The 26,252-nt window shown below is 34.1% G+C and overlaps 1 protein-coding gene across 1 annotated transcript; it reads right to left on the bottom strand.

Moving 5' to 3' along the window:
• Positions 1-667: 667 nt before the first annotated feature.
• slc26a10 (solute carrier family 26 member 10) lies at positions 668-8,134 on the bottom strand. Its single transcript, XM_059528010.1, has 18 exons — positions 7,585-8,134; positions 6,424-6,534; positions 6,057-6,214; positions 5,785-5,949; positions 5,491-5,643; positions 5,193-5,275; positions 4,809-4,956; positions 4,592-4,705; positions 4,310-4,387; positions 3,946-4,041; positions 3,731-3,837; positions 2,781-2,850; positions 2,428-2,607; positions 1,433-1,487; positions 1,249-1,337; positions 1,104-1,158; positions 918-1,024; positions 668-796 (listed from the first exon to the last, which is right to left on the bottom strand). The coding sequence occupies exons 1-18, from the start codon at positions 7,847-7,849 to the stop codon at positions 758-760; spliced, it is 2,073 nt and encodes a 690-aa protein (XP_059383993.1). The 5' UTR covers positions 7,850-8,134; the 3' UTR covers positions 668-757.
• Positions 8,135-26,252: the final 18,118 nt, after the last annotated feature.

Below are 26,252 nucleotides of genomic sequence, written 5' to 3'. Positions count from 1 at the left end.
CATGGTTGGCAATGTTAAGGCCGATTCACACCAATAAGAATGTTCGACACAAATATATTCAGTCAGATTTCGGACCAGTGCACAAAACACACAGAGGCTGAATAAAAATGTGGTTTCACTCTCTGACAGTAGGTGGCATTTATAAAAGCTGAAAAACACAGACTGTTCCAGTACATAAAGAGCTGTTTTTGGTTTCTGTCATTGCAAAGGAAATGAGTCAATATATACATGCTTCCAAACAGCCATTCAGATATTTGTATTTACTATGATGTTTATTAACCAATACCAAATACAAGAGTACAGAGAAAAGGGAGCCAAGCTGTTAACTGACGATCAGCAAAATAATCCTCTAGTTTTAAGTAACAACAGTGGCTCTGGGCAACTGACAAAAAGCATGAATCGTTTCAATTGACCAGGTTTTTTTTACGAGTGCAATGGAAGAGAGATTAGAACACCTCTACATAAAAAAAATCCATTGCACTGATAACATTAAAGTTTTTGTGCTGATCACACATTACTGGTCATTCATTTAAATTAAAATGTGTATGGCAATGAATTTTCGCACATGAACATTTGTCTTGGGATGAACAGGCCTTTAGAATATAATGAACCCAACAGCCACTACAGCTGTAATCTTTTAAAACAACCACTGATAGCCCTTAGTGAATTTAAGTCATTTCTCTGATACATCTGAAGTCAACAACTTCTTTAGGTCCTGTTTTGAGTCTCAGTCTTGCATTACCTTGTGTCAGATAGATCACACCCATACCGTTGTGTTGTTCTCGGGAGGTTTCTCCTGTCAAACAAAACGATGCAATTTAAATGAAATTGTGCCATAACACTACAGTTAAGCACATAAAATATGCTGTTTTGATGAGATATGAAATCACATTTATGAAGAAGGTTTTGCATCATACCCGCTGCTGTTGTATGTAGACCACTGCATCATGAATTGTAACAAAAATATGCTGAGGATTCATGTAGTTCATCAGCCCGCTGGATGTGAGAATCTTCAGTACACTCTCTACAGGAGAAAGAAAATATTACCCTCAGGAAATTGTTTGAAAGGTTCGTTTAAGTATACAGTAAATGTGAAAACTCACCATTGCAGTTAGCCAGGTATATCCGTACCCCTATCTTCTGGCACTCCATGCACATCTGTGGCAGTATATAAGTACCATAAACATAAGACATTTTTCATGACAATGTTGATGGGTGTCTAAACAAAACCTATACACTCCAGGTCACCTGTATGAATAACCGAGCTCCAGCAACATCCACGAAAATGACACTGCTGCAGTCTATTAAAACAGCCTCGATTTCACCCTCAGCCATCTCTGCAGTAAACAGAAAAAAAAACATGAGTGAAACAACTGAAACAAAAGTCTCTTTAATGTGATTTTTAGTATTACTTGAACAAGTGGGAATGCACCTGATCTGAATAAGTCATTCTTTGAAGAAAATGAACTGTCTGTAACTCCTTGTTCCTTGAAAAAAAATATATAGTTCTCCAATCAGATGATTTCTTTAAATATGTTATTTTGTTGTTGTTAAAAGTAAATCTCCTAAATATCAAGGCAAAGACATATCAATGCAATAATACAGGCCTGGTACAAGTAAAGCCATTCAGAGGTTATGAAAGCAAAAACCACTAGATTTTAAAACCACTTAAATGCAAGTAAAATAAAACCACAGCAACAGCTGACAATATACTTATTATCTTAAACAATTCTTCCACCAAGTAATATAGTTCAATATTCTTATTATATATTATTATATATTCTACATGGCTCATTAAAGGGATAGTTCACCCAAAAATAAAAATTCTGTCATCATTTACTCACCCTCACATTGTTCCAAATCTTTTAATCTTTGGAATATAATATTAGGTATTTTAAAGAAATCGGATTGTTTCTGTCCCTCCATTGAAAGTTTATAGACTTCCAAGATCCAGAAAGTCCATAAACGCATCATAAAATAAATGTTTTATCCAGGTGATGTGAAGGCATATGATCACTTTATATGATAAACATATTTAATTTAGGCTTTTATTTATCTAAACAATGATAAAAACACATCCATATGGCACATGACATATGGCAACGTGGAAGGCTCAAAAGCATCAATTAATTATTTTGGTATCTTCTTTGGGAAGTTTTGGTTATCTGGACTTTCAAAGGAGAGACAGAGGATATAATGTCTTATTTTTTGCTTAAATGAGGCTAAGTGAATGATGACAGATTTTTCATTTTTGGGTGAACTATGCCTTCAACACAGAATGTGCAGCTGTGCATTTACAACAGCTCTGAATGTGGCTTATGAACGTTCAGATATACTGTAAAACATAAAATTCCAGGAGTAAGTAAGCTAAAATAAACTCCTAAATCTGAGGATATTACATATAAACTGATGGATTGATCATCTTACTACAGAGCTAATGGCCTCTCTCTCTCTCTTCTCAATGGCCTTCAGGGCTTTCTCTCGGCTGCGTATCCTCTCAGGGGTGAGGCCCAGAAGCTGAGCCATATCAGCCTTAAAAAAGCTACGGTTCCCATAGTAGATGGGCCCATTGTAGGTCAGGATCTTCACACCAGGGACTTCATAACACTACAGCACAGAGAGATGAAGAGGGTATAATGCAACACAGATGTGATTAAGACAAATGCAGCAATGGTTAATCGATTTAACTTCCAAAAGCACAAGGTCCAATTCTAATCATAGTAAATTACATTACGTGTGGTAATAAGAAAAGAAACTTAATATGATGACTGTTGACTCACTTTATTATGGTTGTTGATGGATCTGTAAATCTCAGTGTTGGCAGCTCTTCCTAACACAGAGCAGTTGGCCCTAAAAACAGAAAGTTTACTATGAGTTCAGGGATATCTTTTTGTCTCAACTTTATCTCCCCTTTCCTTAAATGTGAATTTCATATCTGCCAGGAGAAGAAGGTTGTTTTGGAACACAGGGGTCTGTAAGGGATACTGGTTCGCTGTTTTCATACAGCCCCTGAGCTTTGGAACGCATAATTAAAGGATGTAGTAAACATGATTATTAAAGCAGATAAATACACAAATCTAATTAGGTAGTTTCAATCTCTATTATTTTATGTACTCAATGCCTCGTTTCACTGGGGCTGCTCTAGTTGGATTGATAATATCATTATGATACACACACTCTAATTCAGTGGTTCACAATCTTTCTCCCAGAGGATCCCTTTTTTACATGTTATATGTTTCAAACCCTTATGAAATCTAAGTGTACATTTAATTAGATTTATACAGAAGTACCCTTAATCTATGGACAGTTTGGTTATTATTAAAATATTAAATTACACAACAATTCATGTTTAATGTGAAACCTGTGCATGCATTTCTTCAGCATATACATTCAGGAGTAATTATATTGCTTGCTAAACAAAAATCATTTCTCGCTTACCAAAGTAGTTTGGTAAAACATGCTTAGAATTTTTTTAACAGGTATAGAGCTAAATTCATTCTGCCTTTTATTTATATATTTTTTTAATAATCTTTTCTAACACAATATTTTTCCCTCATTAATGTGTTTATAGCACAGATTAGAGTGAAATCATAATCCTTTCCTCCTAGTGCGGGTTATGACCCTGAAGTTAGTAAACCTTGCTCTAATTTATGCTAAATATCTCATGGAGTGAGTATATGAAAGCCCATGGTAGTCCAGTAGTCATAATAAAAAGTGTAATTATTTTTACCTCTGTGTACGACATATAACTGTCATCATTGAGAAGACCACCCCAATGGCCAGGCCCAGGTCAACATTTAGCACAACTACTGACAGCCAGGTCACAAGCCACACCATCTGTTCAAACATGTAACAAGAATTTAAATGAATCACCTGGACTCAGTGTCATTCAGAACTTAAACGTATTTAGTGCTCATCTGGGGAGGAGAGGTGGTAAAACTGTACCAAATCAATTTTGCTAATTCGCCAAAGGTCTGGGAGATCCTGAAACAGCAGGAACATCTGTCTCAGGCTGGTCACATTTATACATGCAAGCACTGCCTGGATGAAGAGACAGGAGACAGGCGGTGATGCTAAAGGTTACTGTATATTGATAATTCCTTAAAAAGAGTATGAAATCCAAAATTACCCATTTTTTTGTTTTTGTTACCAAATGTCTATGACCTATAAGTCAATATTTACCTTGATTTGGTGCATTTATCAGACGTTTTTATCCAAAGCGTCTTTCAAAATAATACTCTTAAGAAAATACTGTTTCATTCTTAAATATGTCACATTAGAAGATTAATTCATTGCAAATATGGCTTACCTTGGGTAGAAAGTAAAACAGAGGTCCTATTAGCAGAAGTACAATAAGAACAACCAGACTTGTGAACAGTCCTGCAAGCTGTTGAAGTACACATAAAGGATATTCTTGTATTTAACTCCTACTATCTTTGACAATCTTGTACAGAAAACTTACTTACTTCAACTTACACTTCTAGCAGTAAATATTCATTATATTATCTCAGCGGGACCTTTACTGCATAACATTGCGTTGTTTTCTAACATGGATTAAGAACAATAGAGGTGATCTCAAACAAACCAGTACCTGTGTGTGAGCTCCGGCACTCTCCAGTATGTTTGTGGTGGCCAGTGTGGCTGAATTGGGGAAGCATGTGAAGAGAGATGACACTGTGTTGGAGATCCCATGTGCTAGAAGCTCCTACAGCAAAATGAAAGAACATTGTTTTTTTTATTATAATTATAAATCTATGCTCAACCAGTCAAACCAGGAAAACATTTCAGATTATTAATATAGTATCTACCTGATTTGGATCAATGGAGTATCCATGCTTATCAGCATAAATCATGGCTAGTGATACAGACACAGCGTAAGCAACAAGGGTGATAGCAACTGTGTCACCGGCGATTTCTGGAATGGTCTCTAATGCAGGCAGCCGTGGCTCGGGGAAGCTGAAAAATAGTAAATATTTCGCTTTAAATTATAGTTAAACTGCAGGACTTCAAACACAAGATTTGATTTAGTTAATAGAATTTAACTGATTAAGGCAATCTATTTATGACATCGTTTTACAACATTTTTACACAAGAACCTCAAACTTTTAACAGTACTGTAGCTTAATTGGTAGGTAGGTCTCTATATATATTATTACAACTATATATATTTAGAAACAATAACAATATATTACCCTGCTGGAATATGTCCTACTATCTGTATGTCATATTTGGAATCCAGGGAAAAGGCATATGTAATTCCTGTTGCAATTATTACCTGCAGGGGCCACAAGAGAATGGAAGATTATTTTTCACAGTGCAGACAACAGTAGAAATAGGGTTGATGATGAAACTCTCATTATACTGGACTAGTCTGGTGGTGAATGACAAATATTTGTACAAAAGTTCATTTGCTTATTTATGTCTGTAATTCACACAATTCACAAATATGTTCTAAATCTTCTAAATGTCTGTTGAGGAGTGCAAACTCACAGTGATGATCTCCACAGGGATGGGAGTGCGCAGACGCTCCCGAAAGCGTGAGTTGACCTCTTTAACTGGCACCAGAACAGCCAGGCAAAGCAGTGAGATCACCAGCTCTGCCAAATTAGTGTGGGGTACATTCTCCATCACTGATGCCAGAGTCTGTGGGTTTAAAAGAAGCTGCTGACTCATTTGTGCCCAGTAATAGTGAGAGATACTACAGTGATTATTATAGTAGTTTTAACTAATCATTACACTAGTAACCAGAACAGAAAGAACTGTCTGTGTTCCACCGTTTCTGACCTTAAAAAGAGAGAAGGCACCAGCATATCGGGGTAGCCGTAATCCCAACATGCTCTGCAGCTGTGAGACAGTTACATGGAAGGCGGCTGCACTTGTAAATGCCTTAACAATTGGTTCTGAGAGGTATGTGGAAAGGAAACCCAACTGGAGCCCACACATACAGAGCTGGGACAATAAAAACAAGCAACATGTTATCATAAATCTGTAGTCCGAGTCTAAAATTTCATCAGACAACAAACTGGTTGTGCTTAAATACAGCAAGATCTTCTTACCATCATTATGCCTGAGAGAAATGCTACAGCTGAGGCCACCCCAATCCTCTGGGCCTCAAACTCTGCGGCCTCTGGGCTACTGGAGTTCAGAGTGAGTGGGATGGGAACTAGTTGCTCCACCACTGAACCAGTCATCAAACTCAACACAGCAAAGGTACCTACAAAAAGCCAAACTCTTGAAATTATATTTCATTTTCTTGATTAAACTTGACTTGCACTGGTTAAACATGGTTGCAGATTAATAACAATGTAAATATTCAAGCACTCTTTGGAATACAAATTAGTGGAACCACGTTGAAACACAGTTGACACAAATAAAACACAGTTTATCCACAGTGCTAAACTCTGGTAAATGAAAGTCTTTTACCTGTGGAAACATGGTGACCAGTGCCGAAGAGCATATAGAGAACTACAGGGAAGAAGGAGGTGTAAAGGCCATAGACAGGAGCCACTGATGTCAACAAAGCAAAGGCCATTCCTAGCAAACAAATATGGTGTTTTGAATATGGGTCAAATACATGATGCATATTTCATCTACTAAATTAAAGCTACATTAAAATTTTAATTCGTATAAACATAGCCTACCTGGTAGAAAAGCTCATTCTGATGATTAATATGCAGTTTCTATTATGAATATGTTATCAATATCGGAATTATTATTGTTGATTTGTTATTATTAGTGTTAATATTAGTATTATTATTATTAGTAGTAAGACTATTATTATTTTAATCGGTCAGCTATCTCAAAATGACCCCCACAAGCATAACGTAACATATAGGACGCCATATTGCTGTCATGTGACTAGAAAAGTTTAAATAAATTAAAAATCACCTATATGTTTAATCAATTTATTTTGTTAAGGGCGAATCTACTCCCAAGAAAACGACTATATTTGTTCTAAAAACAATCTCTATATTTTTCATATTAGTATATTATATTTCAAATATATATATATATATATATATATATATATATATATATATATATATATATATATATATATATATATATATTTGACAATAGAAAACATATTTTTAAGTAATTATTAACTTATAAACACGTGTATTCAAGTCACAGATAAATTATTTAATTCCTCTAACTTGATGCTATAAGACTTTATTTAGGCTATTAATTCATTAATTAATTTGAAAAAATTACGAACGTTTTTCACACAGTGTGAAAATATTCATAACATGTTCTAACTAAAAATGTTTATATTAAAAACATAACATATTAAAAATATAAAAATATGTAACCTTTATGATTTACTTGGTGTACTATAATAATATAACGAACTATTTTTATAGGGTAATTTTTGAGTTTATCCCAAAGTAGCAGCCAGTGTGTAAACAATTGCGATTTAATACGTTTCTCTCATCAGAGTCGCTGTATCGTTCCAAAACTATGTGCACGTGAATGATCCTAACCTGATTTGAACTGAACTTTTTTCATATTCTCGAATCATTTATTTATCTTTACCATCCTATTTCATAGCGTAAATTAAAGTTTTCGTTGTTGTTTTTTTACCTTGGGGAATGTGTACTATTCCAACAGTCAGTCCCGCTACGATATCTCCTAAAAGCCATTTCTTGAGCTTGTATTTTGGCAGCCAGCTGCACACGGGCAGTCTCTTCTTGAGCAGGTGAAGGCAGTCCACCTGAGAGCAGCTGCATCTCTGCGCCAGTCTGTCTCGGAGCCGCTCTCTCCCTCTAGACTGGTCTTCCGTACCATACGTCTGTCTGAAGCGATCCTCCGTGTATATATCTCTATATATGGCAACTGATGCGCTCATCTTGTCCTAAAGTGTTCTTCGGAGAGCAAAGTAAATAATCTTCAGAGTTAAACTGCTCCAAACAAGTGCCCAACCCCTCATTTATAGCAGGAGTCGCTGGAATTTGACATCAGGAACAATTGTATTTTCCTGTCAAATACTGGAGCCAATTGAACACCAGTGTCTTTTTTTTATTTTTTTTTTTAGATAAAGTCAAACTGCAAAAAACATCCTACTTTTAGGAAAACAGACTCCATGTATTCTCAAAAACCTCAATGTTACGTCTTCCAGATCCTACTGCAACATAGGCTTTTTACAGAACAAATAATGGCATGAACACCTCATCTATAACACATAGACCTGCTCAACACGTGGTCCCTCCTCCTAATCATGACTGCTACTCTTCAAACAGACTCTGTCTTCATGTCTATGACATGAGGAGTCATGCTGTATAGAAAGTGTACAATGTATTGCTCTGTGCGACATCTGCATGATGATCAAAGTGCTATTGTTTACAGGGTGAAGGTGAAACCTCAAACCACAACTATTACTGATTATTAGAGGTGGTCATTTCCGAGAGGGGGTCGATTTCTCCCTGCCTTTAGTGTCTTCTTAGGCTTTGAGGAACCGAAGCTGCCTTGTGAAGTGTAATCATATATGTTTTCTTTGCCTCGCTGATCAAACCGCAATATGACTCTGGTAAGCATACACTGTGTCCTTTTATTTCATTAAAGGGATAGTTCACCCAAAAATGAAAATTTGCTGAAGAAATACTAATAGATGTAGATGAGTTTGTTTCTTCATCGGAACAGATTTGAAGAAACTTCGCATTATGCACATGCTCACCAATACTCTGCAGTGAATGGGGGCTGCCAGAATGAGAGTTAAAATACGACAATAATCCATGAGTAATCCACACGGCTCTAGTCGATAAATTAATTAAATTAGTTCTAAATTGAAAAGCTCCGTGTTTGTAATAAACATTGTTTTTTTTTGTCTTCTAACCATAATATTGTTTTCTCCAGTGAAAGAGTTGTCAAGTCTGAATCAGGAGAGAAATATGCATAGATCAATCACTATTTACAAGCGAAAACATTACAGAATTCTAAACAAATATGTTGGTGGATGTGACAAGACAAAAGGGGATTTTGTTTTTTTTGTTTTTTACTGGAGAAAGCGTTATTTTGGATTATGGATAACTCGATTTTGCCCAGAAATAGTCATATTATCAAGTCGCAATGAGTTTAATTACTTGTGGATTACTTTGGTGCATTTATCAACTCTCATTCATGGAACCCATTCACTGAGGATGATCCCTTTCTTAAATCTGTTCTTATGAAGAAACAAAGTAATCTAAATAGGTATACATTTTAAGCAAATTTTCATGTCTGGGTGAATTATTCCTACTTTTTAGTAGCTAAACCCAAAGTGTCAATTTGGAATAAACCAACTGAATGTACTTCATTGCCATTGTCAAGTAATTTCTATTGTCTGAAGAGTAACTTGCATTGTTAAACTGCAATGAAAAATGGGTGAGCCTCTGAGTTTTAGTGTGAACGTGGTGGAGATCACTCCAGCTCTGGCTCAGCCAACAAAACCACTGCCGTTTGTACCTCTAGACAATGTCATGGGTGCCTGAGATTGCAATCTCACAAAATGTCCAACCCATAAAACAAAGACCAATACAATATAAATGGAACAGTTGTTTTGGTAATAGCCCAGTATTAGGACGCAGGAATGATCCTCTTCCTGCATGTTGTTTTGTTGGTTCATGCAGAATGCCACGCACCTGTGTTGGCTCAGACTGGACTGGCTACTGTTACACTGCAAACTGTTGGTAGAGGTGGCACTGCTAGTTTTTGTTTGTCTCAATCAGGGTTATTATGTTAACTAAAACTAAAACCACAAAAATACATTTTACTCGAAATAAAATACATGTTAGCTGAAATAAAATAAAATATAACATAACTTAAACTTTAATCAACTTAATCAAAATTCTTATGAATTATTATAATTATTTCAACTAGTTGCCAAGGAAACATTTCCTGTTTTTCTTTAATATATCTTAAATTCAAAATAACTAAAAACTAAATAAATTAATAAAAACTGTATAGACATTAAAGAAAAGAAAAGAAAATGATTAAAAATGAAAAAAAAAACATGACCGGTACTATACTATAATTACTAAAATTACTATACCTTTAACTTAAATTAAAGCAAAAACAGGCTAACTAAACTAATAGTATATCAGTATTACTTAAATAACACACTGTTATTAGAATTAACTAAAAAATCAGTTACAAAAAATATCTAAGTTAAACTTACAAAATAAATCTAATTGAAAATATTTAAAAAAAAAAAATATTAAAACAGTAATACTAAAATTACATTGCTTCTGACTGACAGAGATTTTGACAAAGCAATATGAACGAGAGAAGTCATTTAGTCATAAATTAATCAAATATTGAATTTATCAAATATAATAATTTATTATAAAAATCATGCATTTTGATGTAACAGAAAAGTCAGTCCAACACTTCAAAATAATGCTTTCTCTTACTGAGAGAAACATGGTTAAAGTGCATGAACTTTATGACTAATCATACATTCTTTAACAGATTGTTCCCAAATTACACAAACATTTTATATCAGCATTAGACATTAATTTCGTAAGCTCTTTTTGTCACTGTGGCTGTATTGCTAAAGACAAAGCAAAAGCCAACCAGAGGGGATGCCTTCACAATGTCTTTACGTTGGGTATAGTCCAAAATGTGAAGTGTATTTTTAATTATAAGTGAAAAATACGGTTGTTTTGATCTCATATTCCAAGAATCTCCAGGTCTCTGTAGATATGTGGATTTTTTTTTGTCAAGGAATGCAGCTATTGTGTTCATCAGCTCAGGAGATTTTATGGACATGCTGATGGAGTGTTGCGTCTGGGCGCTGTTTAAACAAGATATTAATCAGCGGTGAAAGGAACAATGCACTGAATGGAAGAGGATATGGAGTGTGGAATAACCTCCTTCAAAAGCAAGACGAAGCTCAAGCACTCCAAGAAAACAATGGTTATGATAAACCAGACCATATAGATATCATAAACAAGAGTGATTCACTTTGACTGGAGTGTGTTTACAGTCTTATCTGGATGTCAGCTGACAGGAGGTTGGTAGTTGATAAAGTGTTGATTCTCAGACATATTTCCCCTCTGACTGCCCAACAGTCTGCATAAAACCTTTTTTTATAAGCATTTTTGATCATATAACGCATTTGTGAAACTATTTAATCCATTTATTTTAACAAAAGGAATTAGTGTTGTGACAGAAAGTTGGATCCCATTGCATAGTTTGTATTGCATAAACTAAAGCATGTCATGTGATAATACTTGCATAAGGGGGACAAACTTGGTTTTCTTTGGCTAGAAATCTTTTGTGGTATAATTTCCCTAGTTGTATATGCCATAATTGCATTAGAACAATATCTTGTTAACCTTCATGCCCCCCTCACGCTGAGAGGGTGTCGTGGTGCTCGGCTATTGTCGTCTGCTTCATCATGCTGTTCTTGTTATGGGAGGGGTGTCATAATAATTTGTCAGAATTCTATAGTTCCTCTCATTGTTCCTTATCTTTTCTATGGGCTACTTCAGCTTACCCCCACTGGTATGTTCTTTGCTCTGACCTCGACAACAAGACGGGTGCTGAACCTATCATTCTGTTGCTATCCGACCACCTCTCCCTTCCTGTTCAGTCACGAGTACGCCTCCACATTCATTTTATGGTTTATAATAAATAATGATTAGTTCTCCTTTGCTCCTTCAGCTATTCTGGTCTCTCTGTACTATACTGCGTGACCGGCTTAGCAATACTGGGCACATCCATAGATGTGATTGTGTCTGTATTGTATAACCTGCACTTTTTACCTTTTGTCATTGCGTAGTTTATTTTACTTTCTTTGTTTTCTCTATTTGTTTATATATAGTGAGATTTTTGCCTTAATAATATAGTTTTTAAATTTTATTAGAATAATTATATGTAAATCCAAAATATTTTTACTAATTTTATACAATTATTCCTAAATATTATACCAGCTATGCATATAACCAGCCAGAAAAGAAGTTATTATTGAAAAAAAATAAGGTTTGGGTCAATGTGGGGGTCATCTGTTTTGTTTAAAATTTACATTTGTAATTAACATTTTTCAATCTTATTCCACAATTATTAAACCAATATAATGTTATTGTATAATTGTAAAATACTAATTTAACATATTTATATAATTTTATATATATATATATATATATATATATATAATGTTACACTTCTGTACAGTTTGGATTTTTTTCTATATTAGTTTTAATCTGAAAATAATTATAAGACTACAAAAAAACAAAAAAATTAATATACATATATATATATACACACACACAAATTATATGATACTATTCCTAAATATTATGCCAACCCAGTTATACCAAGAATCAGCCAGAAAATAACTGATTACGAAAGCAAATGTTTTGGGTCACTGAGTGCTGACTCAGAAAATGCAGGCCAACAAAATGCTTACAAAGTTTAAATGGTTTTGAACCATGGTAACTTGTCTTGTCATTGGGAAAACAGGAGTGTGACCGGTGTCTGAACAGCAGCAGGAGAGGAAGGGGAGTGGAAGGACATGCAACCTTGTGTTCTCTGAGGAGAATTAACTTTTGCAAACACACCTTCACCTCTACTCTTACTCTTCTATTTATATATTTGATAGATTTTATACATACACTCCTAATATGCTTCACAATGCCACAGAAGAACCTTTCTTGTCTAAATGGTTCAATAAAGAACCTTTAACATCTGAAGAACCTTTCTGTTTCATAAAAGGTTCTTTGTGACGAAAGAAGGTTCTTCAGATTTTAAAAGTTAAGAAACAGATGATTCTAAACCTAATGATTCTTTGTGGAACCAAAAATGGTTCTATGGTTCTATGGTTCAAAAATGGTTCTATGGAATCGCTGTGAAGAACCTTTTAAGCACCTTTATTTTAACACAATCTTCTTAAAATGTATGGTAAGCAGATGACTTCCAAAGTGTTAGTGTAGCATTAGATTGCGCTATAGGGAATTACTGTTCCTGGCCCTTACTTTCAGCATTGTGCTGCTCTAATGCCCTGTTGGGACACAACCTTGAACTACATTGTGAAATTTTCTTGCATTGTCCGCAGCTCCATCTCTGTGTTCTCCACCCATGTGGCCCTCAAATTCTATATTCCTTCTCTATACGACCCCTGAGGATCTCAGTGGAGACTGATAACAAATATTTGGTGCCAGAGAGCAGTCTTGGGTGGACCCAGGTCAGCTATCTCTCTCACACACACACACACACACACACACGCACACACACACACACACACACGCACACACACACACACACACACACACACACACACACACACACACACACACACACACACACACACACACTCATCTTAAGTAAAGAGTCCAGAGATCCTGAAGGACTCTTGGCTCTTAAGGAGAGCTGACATCAGTGATTTCTAGGCCACTTTGTCAGGCTAGTTTGATTTATTTATACCAAATGTTGTTGAGATGGTTAATGTTATGTTTATGGTTAACCATATGGTTTTGATTTAGAGAATGATTAGCAATAATGAGACAGTGAGTTCTTACAGTATTGCTTAGATGCACAGTTTTAATTAACAAATGCATCTTCTCAGGCAAAACACTGACGTGGTCAGTTTTGCAAGAGAGGCTGTAATAGAGGTACTTTATAGTACTTGTCTTGTTCACACGGATACATAGAGTCATTTGGGGTCATACTGTCACCCTGAATTAATATATATATATATAATGGAACATAATGGAATATGAAAAAAACATTGGCATTTTCTTTTAATGATTACCAGTTTAAGATTCCACGTATTATAAAATTTGTATTTAATAATAATAATAATAATAATAAAATTATTTAATAATAATAAACATTTAAAATGAAATATAATTTTCATATTTCATTTAGAATGTATATTAATTTAATTTGATGATTATATAACTTGATTTACATTTATTTAATATAGATTTATAAAATAAGAGATTTAATGCTACTAATAATAAACATTTTTAAAAATACAAATATATAATTTTTTATGTTTTTTAGAATTTAGATTTCATTGTTTTAATAGGATGTTTATAGAAATATACAGTTCTAAAATAACACATTTTATATTAGTAATATTCAAATAAAAATATATTATTTTAATATTTGTTTGAGTATTTAGGTTTCTTTATTGAAATTAGATTTTTATAAATTTATATATATATATATATATATATATATATATATATATATATATATATATATATATATATATATATATATATATATAAATATATATATATTAATTTTATACTAATAATATTCGAATTAATTTAAAATACTTTTATATTCATTTTAATTAATATTTCCCCAAAATGAAAATATGTCATTAATTACTCACCCTCATGTCGTTCCAAACCCGTTAGACCTTCGCAGCTCTTTGACCGCACCACACAGATTCGTTTTCTACATTTATATATATATATATTTTTTTTTGATGCAGCTGACACAGAACACCATACGCTGTTTGCATTCAGGGGATACTCTCCAAAATGGTGGTACGGTGACACATAGGAGACAAGTTGTTGAATAAATTCATAATTTTTTTATTTTATTTTATTTTTTGCATAAAAAAAGTATTTTTGTAGTTTTGTAAAATTACGGTTGAACCTTTGATGTCACATGGATTATTTTACTGATCTAGCTACGTTGTTGGACACCAGAGAGCTCTCAGAATGCATAAAAAATATCTTTATTTGTGTTCCGAAGATTAACAGAGGTCTTATGGGTTTGGAACAACAGTACTTAAGTACTTAATGACAAATTTCCATTTTGGGGTGGAGTAACCCTTTAAATCACAGGTTCATTCAGATGAATAGAGCAGAAACTTATATCCCAAGGGCTACAATTTTTTAATGTAGATTCAAAACATGATACATTGTAACAGCAAAGCTTTCTGCAGTCGGTAAAAACAAGGATGTTATGAGCTGTGTTACAAATGCTGAGACTGGGCAGAGGAAGAGACCTTAAGAAAGGGCTGCCAAACTACCATCCTGTCTGATATTTTTTACAATCAAGTGCTTTAACAAAGGTAAGTGATGAATGCCAGTGATGGTTAATATTGATTCTTTTCAATGTGAATTGTATAATGCTTTTATGAATTAACATAGTTCCCTGTCTGTGTTCTCTTGGAGGAGGCCAAAAGATGCGAGATGCTCAGCGGGACCCAGTAATTGGGCAGTGTCCCTCCTTCTCTCCCTGCACCCACCTTCACCTTCACCCCTCTGTTTTCAGCATCAAAGGGCAGTCATGGCTCCAGCTGGGTGGTCACCGGCCTCTTATTTCCCTCCACATGCTCTCCTGCCATTCATCCTGATCCAGGCCCCGTCAGGGCTGAGCGGACCCATGGGATCCGACCAACGGGACCGCTCATGGCCACTTCCTGGTCATTAAGACCTGTGCTGCAGAATGGAGGGCCATTGTCCAGACTTTTATCTGATGGCCCAAGCCAAAAGGCAGACAAAGCCAAGTGCCTGGAGACTCACCCCTTCCGCTTTGCTGAGGTTACGGTGCTTTTTTTAAAGCATGACAATGTGTGATTAAAAAGAGGTGAATGAAACTTAAATATTATCAATGAAAACAAACATCAGGCGTTTTAAATGAGCATAACTAATTGCAATAAAATAAACAAGTTTTATAATGGTCAAGGCAAGGGTCTATGTAGGTGAAATATTAATCATAGGTGGAGGATTGACTGGTGTGTGAAAGTGAGGTGATAAATCTACTTTGTTATTTTGTTAAGCTATGATCTTCATTCTCTTATAATTATTTTCACAACCATTTCTTGTTTCATACATTTTCATTACACAAAGAAATTGCTCATACACATTCCAGTTTATACATTTTAGAACTTATGCTTAAGTGCAACCCTACCTCATCAGAGCTCTTAGTCAATCTGTCACAGCTGAAGATTAATAGCAGTACACAATTATGACATAAAAGTTTATGTGTTGAACTGGGTGGAAGATATTCAAAAAATAATAGATTAGTCTATTGAAATATTTAATAATATAAAATAGCATTCAAAAGATTGGTCGGTAAAGTCTCTTATGCTTACAAAAGCAAAAATACATATTGTGGAATATTATTACAATTTAAAATAAGTATTTTTTTATGTTAATATATTTTTAGATGTAATTTATTCCTGTGATGAAAAAAAAAACCTGACTTACTCCAGTCTTCGGTGTCACATGATCCTTCAGAAATCATTATAATATGTGGATCTGGTACTCAACTAAAATTAAAATGTTTGATCTGCATATTTATGGATATGATAGTTTTTTTTTTCTTTTTTAGGATTCTTTGATAAATAGAACGTTTAAAAGAACAGCATTTAGTCAAAAGCATGTGGAATTTAAAATCTTTGCTGGGTCCAAGCTAAATAAAAATATAATTTAAAAAAGATTACTTATGAATGGTGTAGCCATATAATTATTATTAATAGTATACATATTTTAATCAATTAACTAAAGACTAATGTTATTTATAATGTAAGACTTATTAATGATTTAAAGACTGCCCCCTAGTGGAGAGGCTGATACAAGACAGCCTCATACTTTATTAGATGTGAATAAATTTTTTCAACCACAGCCCACTCTCCCTGCTGTTTGGGTTGGTGCCCTATTTTCCCACAGGTAGACAGGTGATGGCTGCCATACAGAGCTGGCATTGTTTTTCTCATCAAAGAGAGAGTTGAAGATGCTGTGCTCTTCTGGACTATGATACACATCAGTGCAGGTGTGCAGAGGGGGATGGTCACCGGACCACTCACATTTGAGCCATGCTTAATCTACTGCATGAATGTATCTGTGTTTTTGGCAGATATATAGTGTATCTGTCATTCTTCAGAGTTCTGTCTTGTGAAGTCTGTGCAGAACAAACTGTCAGTTTATTTATGTTAGTTAGACTATGTTTATGATTATTGCAACAGGCCTATGTGAAGCATATACTGTGTAGACTAACTGGTTCATCATTGACTCAGCACTGCTCTCTGCTGGACCAGAACTTGCAATACAGACAGTTGAAACTTATTTCCTATGTTTTTATGAAAAAAAAGAAAGAAAAAATCTTAGTTAATACAGATTAAATACAGTCAATTTAATTTAAATGTATATTATTTAAATTAGTATTCCACATTGGAAATACAATTAAATGAAATATTAATTATAAAATAGCCTTATATTTGCATTTAACTAGTCACTTTACATAAACACATATTCTATCTTCTGAATATTTTCACATCTTAAAATGAACAACACTTGTCTATCTGTACTCATTTACTATAATGTTTTAATGCATAATTTAATGCAAATGACAGCCCCACAAGAACAGGGATGCAGATTGGTTTTTGATGTGAAAATATTATTTTCTCTGCCATGTGGATTTTCTACTTTGATATAAAAGGTATTTACAACAAATGTATGATGGAGTGTAAAAGCAGTGTGATAAATAAGCAGACGGCACCCAACCTAGACCGATCTATCCATCTCTGCGTTTCCCCACTTTCACTACTTTTATTTTTGAAGATCAAGCAATGGCAAAAAGTTGAATAATTCTGTGTCTTTGATCTACACACCCAAGTACGAGTTCATTTCCATTTTTAATTTTTTTTTCTTCCTCTCTGTAAAAGTGCCAGCATCAAGATTTACCTTGGTGTGCAAATGTGCTGGAATAGGTTAAAAGGAAATCTCCCTGCTCTCTCAAAGCTGAAGTGCAGATGTTATGAAGTTAATTAAAAATTTAGCAATTTGTTTCTTCAGCACCAATTTAGGTTGCATCAAATGGGAGAAAGGAAAAGGGAGAGAAAAAAATGAGCGAGAGAGATGCATAAACCTGTCATATTACATTTTTGACAAAAAAAATTCATTACAGATATCAGGAATAACTATAATATTTATAATATTATAATATTTTATGTTTAATATATAAAAAAATACAATACTTTTTATTTCCTCTGGCTATACACTCATAAAAAAAATATTGTAATCTTTGGTTTTATTTTAATCTTAAAAAAACGGAATGTTTTGAATGTTAAGAGAACATATGGAAATAGGAACTAACAAAATGTTCTTATTTTTTGTTAGCTGGGTTTCCATTGCACAAAAGGTTATTTAGAAGAGGAAAAAGTTTTTAGATTATTAAAATATTCTTCTCACTAAGAATTTTTTTTTTTTTTTGAGAACTGTTTAATGAAAGGTTATTTGTGGATCAGACTTGTTCTTCTATGGTGTCCCTGTGAAAACCTCCCTTTGAAACTTTAATTTTTTAAGAGTTGAAACATTTTTTAAGAGTTCACATAATTTAACTGAAAATTCAGTTATCATTAACCCTCCTGAAAGATATTTTGAAAACTGATACAAGAACTGATTTTGCCCATACACTGAAACTGTCCATCACACGTATATCACAATAAACTCTTTTTTTCTCTTAGGGGTCTGTGCAGACAATCCTGCATCTCTACCTCCGTCAAAACCTGTTGGCAACTAACTTGACTTATCAACGCTCATTACTCACAAGCTGCAATATCCAGAGGATATTCCAAAAGCTTTTTTAACAGCTATCACGGTACAGTAAGCCGACGCTTCATAAATAATTATCAATGTTTACTGATATTGCATCAGATTGTTGACACAGACCGTGTGTTTCTCTCTGTTCGCACCTAAATAACAGTGCCGTGAAGAAAAGGTGTCAAGTCTCCAGGGAGGGTCTGCCAGCCCCGCCCCCACTACCCACAGCCTGATCATGCCCCTGACATGAGTGGGGCTTGGATCCTCAGCACAGGTGTTGCAGCAGCGTTGGCACAGATTTCCCTTGCCCAGTGTTAACCGCTATCTGCTGGCTCTTCCCAGCGGACCTGTGCTTCCATTGAGGGGTATTACAAGCGGCAGGCGCTCTCCTCTGATCTGCATGCACTCGGCACTCTCTCAGTCCTGGGTGGATAGTGCTTGACTTGTTCAATTTGTTTAGAAGCCTCATTCAGCGCTTTGAAGCCACGCATCTTAGCATAAATCATAACCTGTCTAGTTTTTCACAAGTGCTTTGAAATGCAGCATCTGCTTTGAGTCCCTGCTTTACAATTAGTTAGGCAACATCAATAGATTGACTAAATATCATCTTTCTTCATAATGAAGTGTTTGGGGTATACTGTAGCTTATGAAAGGAGAGCGTTGACTTATTTATTTATTCTTTTTATTTCACCTGGATGTAGTGGACAGTTGAAGTTCGTCGTTGAGATAGTAGGCTATAGAAGGATAACCTACTTAGAGTGTATTATGGTTTTGGGGCATTGAGCTTGTTGTTTACTCTTTCATCACTCCATTCCTGTTATCTGTTTGTTCATTTGTTTTGCAAACAAGAGCCGTCTGTTCTATTGTGGGGAAAGAGGAAGAAAAGATCTTAGAAGACAAGGAGTAAAACTGTCTCTGACATGCCTGCTTGTCGTCAGCGGGTGAAGTGAACTCAATGAAGGGAAGTTAATAGATGTAATGTACAGTAGACCAAGACGTCCTGAAAGGACTTTCTCACAAATGCCTCACACAGTGTTTGTTATTCCAGTATGACTCAGAAGTATGTCACTTTTAAGTGTTTTATATTTCATCTATCTATCTATCTATCTATCTATCTATCTATCTATCTATCTATCTATCTATCTATCTATCTATCTATCTACTGCTACTATATAACTAATACTATTATATAGATGCAATTATACAGTGTATTATGTACAACATATTACAGTATATTAATACAAATTAAATTAATTTCAGTTCAATTCCAGGGAATTTTAGGGATGAAAATAGTATGAATAGTAATATAGTATGAAAATCCTAATAAAAATAAAAATGTAAAAATAAATGGAGCAAATTATGCATATTTTTATTTATTTATTTATGATAAAATAAATACCCCCCCCCCCCCGCTATTCGCAGCTCTAAAATGTTGCTAGAAATACAGAGCAATTCAGTAACAAATGACAGGAAATTCATTGAACTAAAGGAGTGTGAACATATATTTTATATAAAAAATGCCCATCATTCCTTAGTACATTGTGCAAGTTAGCGTTATGAATTTGTATCAGGAATTGATTTGTCGTTGATCCATCACAGTAGGTTTGGATTTATTATTGTCTTCACACTCAATTAAAACCGAGATCAAACAAACCTTGATCCAGTGTTCTTCTCCATCATGATGCACCCCCTTCAACCTGCAACATTAGGAATTCTTTTCCATCGAGAAAAGCAGGGGAGAAAAAAACATTTAAGTTTTCCATTTTCCAAAGGCAGGTATTTGATCAGTAGTCATAAATTAAAGGTACGGGGGTGCAAATTACAGCATGAGGATTAGATAAAAGCACCTCTCTGTCAAAAGATGGCATCTTCAAACAGCCCCTGGTTAAGCAGCACACAACAGCACACCGCCGATGCCTGGCATGGCCTCCTGCCGGTTGACATCTCTCCATGCATTACGGGGGCTGTGATAACCGTGGGGGCCAAACAGCTGCTGATGGAGGTGTGCAAACACAAATAAATCTACATCTGTGAGCAGAGAGCTGCTGCTCATGTCAGGGACTCATCTCATCACTAATGCATTGGATGAGTAGGCCGCATATGGCCTGAGCTGGTTGGAGGAGAGGCACAGAGGGGTCTGAGTGAGGAGAATTCATAACAAAATGAGAGTTCTGTTGTTATTCCCCCTGTCACAAAAGAAGATATTTTGAGGAATCTTTGTAACTGAACTGTTGTGGGTCCCACTGCCCTACACTGTAAGTTTGTTTATAGTGAAGGTCAATGGGAACTGAAATGGTTCAGTTACCAACATTTTTCAAATGATCATCTTCTATATTCTGCAAAAGAAAGTGATACAGATTTAAAATAACATGAAGGTGTTGTATCATATTTTTGCCACAGGATTAAAAAAATATTATTATTATTATTATTATTATTAACAAAATTATTAATCTTGCATTTCATACTTTTTTTTTGCAATAAACAAAGAGCTTTTTTTCTTGCAATTATGTTTTATATGTCACATTTCTGACATTATCTTGCCAATTATATCTCACAATTTCGATTTACCTCACAACTCACAAACTCAAGTATTGTTAGATTTAAAAAAAATAGTGTGTGATCACTTTTATTTTTTTATTTTTTTCTTTATCCAGTGGCAGAAACAAGCTGCCATATGAAAATGACAGAATGAATGATGTCAGAATAATCATTTTGGTGTGAATTATGCCTTCAATAATGATTTTCAGACTTTCAGGCTCCAAAAAGTGTTTAAATATGCATGTGTTTATTTATGGTGTGTCAGTTCCATGAAAAAAATTAAAATAAATAAATAATAATAATAATCAGGATACTATTTACTTAGCATGCCATAGAAGAACCATTTTGGTTTCTCCCAAGAACCTTTCAGTGAACTGCTCTTGAAAGAACCATTTTTTTTCTTAGTGTGAAGAACATTTTAATAATCTAAAGAACCCCTTTCCACTGTAAATAACTTTTTGTGGAACAAATGATGAAGTCATCACTCACTTTTGTCCCTTCCATGTGAATGCCATCACTGCCAGAAGTCAAGTCAAGTCACCTTTATTTAAACGGCGCTTTAAACAATACAGATTGTGTCAAAGAAGTTTTGCAGTATCAAGCAAATGTCATATCCATTTCAACAGCTTTTCTTGGAATGTAGAAACAATTGTGATCTGCATAGCTTGGTATAGGAAGGTTGGACCCCTCTAACCAAATGTTTTGGTTTAGATTGCTGGTTAAAATGTGATAGGTTGTTTTGTTTTTTTCACTTCCTCCCCTAATTAAATAAAGTTATTCTTAGAAATGTTTTTTAACTAAAGTGAGTTGACAGAAAAATAATGTATTGCAAAGCTAGTTAACATCCAATCTGAATTCCATGATTACATTAGTGATTTCCACAGAGTAAAGGTTTCTGCCATGTAATCAAATGGAGGTACAGGAATTATACGTGTAATTAGAACACAGCCATCAAAGCCTAACACACTGCTCACATGTCTCACTGTAATTCTGAGCTTCTAAGGAAATTGGCTGGGGTCCATGTGCTGCGCAATACCCACATTAACTTGACATTGTCAGGTGTTCTGACTATTTATTTTCTTTTGTTTTCAGTGTGTGTTTGCGTGTTATGAGCCGTATTTGATTTATAATCCGCCTGTTCTTTTCTTTTGTTTTCAGCCGGGCTTGTATATTATTTATATTATGTTGCCTTAGACTGACAGCTATTTTGGGGAATTAGTTTTTAGTCTTTAAGGGGTTTAAAGAACATGATCCATAAATAAACAATGCCCCCCCCCCTCACACTGTAAATTAGTAATCATTCATTTGAAATTTCAGATACGTTATTTGCACACACCAACATCTGCTGTGTCTGAGTTCAGTGCATTTAAATTAAGTGTCAGAGTAAAGTAATAGTGTAATAAAAGAATTGTGTGTCCAAAATCCACACTGAAATAAGACGTATTGGATACTAAGACATTCTGAAATACATTTTATTATTTGAAAAATTTGGTTTTTATTGGTAAAATGTATAGAGATGCAAAATAGCATTTTCATTAATGATCTCAGTCTTTTGGACTCTTTTGTGGATATTTTTAGAAAGTCTTTTCTCATCATAAGAAGCAAACAAACTTCACTATGTTCAAAAGTTTGGGATTTATTAATAAAATAATTCAAAATAACAGCATTTATTTGATCTAGCAATCTTTTGTAACATTGTAAATGTCTTTTGATCAATTCAATACATCTTTGCTGAATAAAAGTATTAATTTCTTTCAAAAAAAAAAAAAACCTTACTGACCCAAGACTTTTGAACAGTAGTCTGTATCAAATTGTCTGTCTTCCACTGGAGCTGAGTGCTTGTGGTTGAATGCCTGGTCTTCAAACAGGATGTCTTTTCAATATGTGAGAGTTCAAAGTGCTGAAGTATTCTTCAAAGCTCCGAACACTGAGCCAATTTCTTTCAGATGGGCAACTTTCAGAGTTTATCACGTGGCTTTGTGTGGGTCAAAGACCTGAATCGCTCTGGTTTACCATCCATTGTTGCTGTGGGATTAAGCAGTCAGGGTGTATTTAAATAACAGACGAGGCAGATCGGTGCTGAGGAAGGGAGTTGTTCCTTGCTGTAAAGTCTTCACTCTCGTTTTTATATACAGTTCCAATACCCCCTCCATTTCACTCTTTCCTTTCGTCTTTCGTCTCAGGGAGTGCAGGCGCATGTCAAGCGATTGTTGAATTGAAATATTGATGTAGAATATCAAAGCACTGGGTATAGCTCCTGTGTTTCCTGAACTAACCGAAAGCTGCTTTGATCACAGGTTCCTGTGATCTGACTTCTGAAGTTGTTAAGAGTACTGAAAAACAAAATGCAAACAAACTTCAAGTGCCCCTAGTAATGCTAAAAGTTTCTCTGACGAGTAGATTTTTGTGCTTTTGCATTTTCACACACAAATGATGGAATTCCATCTCATATTAATGCAAATGGACAGTTGAACTCCGTTCATAGTTTCAAAATGCTTATGTGAGCATTTCATAGTGCAAAATAGCTATAATTCTTGACTCCAATTCAATTAATCTTCTTTTTAGTATTTTCAAAAACTTTCATTTGTACTTTTACCCTATAACTTAAAAATTGATCAGTTATGTACTGTAAGTAAAAAAAATAAAAAATAAGATAGATATATTTTAGACACTATTTGTGGAACCTTTTCAGAAATGGGAATCGAGGAAGTTCCTGCGAGGTTTTGAGGCACTGGATGGTTAAATCACAATTAAATTTTTTGTCTCAAAATTTCACGATTATATCTCACAACTATTTGTTTATTTCTTGCAATTTGGATTATTTTCTCAGAATTTTGAGAAACAAAGTTTGAATTGTGGGATATAAACAAAAGTTAGTTAATTGTAAGATAACCTTCAACATAAACTCGCAGTTCTGAGAAAAAGTTGCAATAAACTTTTATAAAAAACTGGAGTGGAGGGGGAAAAAATTGTTAGGGGATTTTATATCTTACAATTCTGTTTATATCTCTTAATTGTGACTTATTTTCTCAGATTGCGAGAATTGTGAGATATAAACTCAGAACTGTGATAAAAAAAGTTTTTTATTTTAAGTAGTCTTTTAAGTAGTATTTTAAGTTTACATTTTTTTTTTTTTTTTTTTTTTTTTGGTGGAAACAGGTTTCCTTGAATACAAAAGTAGGATTTTTGAGGCCCCTTCAGGGTGCTAGAGGTTATCCAGACCATTCTCCACTGCCTCAAGAATCCTTTCAATTGTATTATGTGCATTACAGTTTCACGTGTTCTAAAGATGCATTATATGAACATTAAATGAGAGATTATGGAAATTAAATCAAATATTTGTGCAAAATCATCTGGCCTAAACCTCAGCATCATCAGCATCCTACACTACATTCATTGACACTGTCGTGGTAATTATGACCAGTGCTATTCCTGATTGCACTGATTAGAGTTTTAGCTGGAAAGAAGCAGGGGGGAGCAGGTTTTTACATGCACTCTGTCTCATCCATTATGCCACATTTGTCAAGTTTGGGGGTTTCAAGTCATTTAGTCCATGTGGGGCTGTAAACTGGCTTTTGGAGATGGCCAGCAGTACAAAAGCTTGTGGCTGGCTGTTTGGAGTGCAGATGGTCAAGACAGCTGGGACAATTTAGTGATCTGAGACTCTTAAACTGCCCTCCAGACATGCTAAAAAACAGCTTGACAACATGCCTGCCATTGTTTTGCTCATTTTATGACGACATTGATCTTTGAATGAATGGATATTGCATGTAATAGAGAAGAGTAGGAATCTTATTGTCTGGACCAATAATACATTTAGTAATTAGATTGCACAGTTAAATTAAATCTACATACTTTAATACATATATATTCTATGATAAATTATAATGAAATTGCTCATTTATTACCATTACTTAAAATTATATTCATCTAAGATGACATAAAGAAAAACATAATATTCTACATATTATATTATTTAAATACCTTTTTTTTGTAATATAATTTGTGACATATAATGTATTGGACATCTATTATCTGTTTTCTTTTGGATTTCGCATTTATAATGGAGATAAGTAATAGAAATTAGATTGTAGAAATTAATTAAATCTATACACATATATACGTTTGTATTCTCTATGATAAATTATTTGATAAATCAAATATTTTAAAATGTAAAAATAATGGTTTAAACTGAAATTTAAAAAGGCTAAGGGAAGTAATATATTTTATTTATCATATTAAATTTACTACCATTTACAACCATTATTTAGAATAATATTTCAGATGACATGCTGAAAAATAAAAATAAAACAGTAGATATTAAACATTTTATACATTATACATAATGATATTATCCCTTCATATGTTAAACTGATAGGGAAATATATAGAATATATAAAATATTTTAAATAATGAAAGTAAATTAGCATTTTATGTGATCATGGACTACATTTTTTTTTTCATTGAGAATTATAAAGCTGAATAGTTTAGCTTTCCATTGATGTATGGTTTGTTAGGATAGGACAATATTTGGCTGAAATACAACTCTTTGAATATCTCGAATCTGAGGGTGCAAAAAACATCTTTAAACTTGTACAAATGAAGTTTTCTTAGCAATGCATATTACTAATCAAAAATTATGTTTTGAAATATTTACGTTAGTAAATTTACAAAATATCTTTGTGGAACATGATCTTTATTCTGATGAGTTTTGGCATAAAATAATATTTGATAATTTTGACCCATACAATGTATTGTTGGCTATGCTACAAAATTTAAGATTTCAAAGGCAAAAACCTCTATGTCTGATGTTTTTCTTAAAATTTACCATTTCCTTCTATCTACTATGTATAGGTTTCTATACTGGTACTTCTGAATGGGTTGAGGCTTGGATTAAGCGCATTTGAAGTGAAAGTACTTGATGAACATATACTATTTGTGGACAGCATTCACTCAGTATTGTTATCGCATTTTTTAACAAGATGGATTTTAAAGGCTTTTGCATTGAACTCTTCAAATACCTCTGCTACTTATAACAGGTTTTGTGGGCCAGGGTCACATATATCATATCCCACACATTTTGTTTTTTAATTCAAAGCATAATTTTATTTCAGTTCAAACCATCTATAAATGGAGGAGCTAACAATTTTATACCTGAATGGATGTAGTAAACTAATCATGCTCAGGAAATAGCGTGCAACCACCTAACAGCAGCCGAAACCTCTG

The sequence above is a fragment of the Carassius carassius genome, chromosome 37, assembly GCF_963082965.1.
Source record: "Carassius carassius chromosome 37, fCarCar2.1, whole genome shotgun sequence".
In the NCBI taxonomy this organism is placed as follows: domain Eukaryota; kingdom Metazoa; phylum Chordata; class Actinopteri; order Cypriniformes; family Cyprinidae; genus Carassius; species Carassius carassius.
This window is presented reverse-complemented; position numbering and strand designations above follow the sequence as displayed.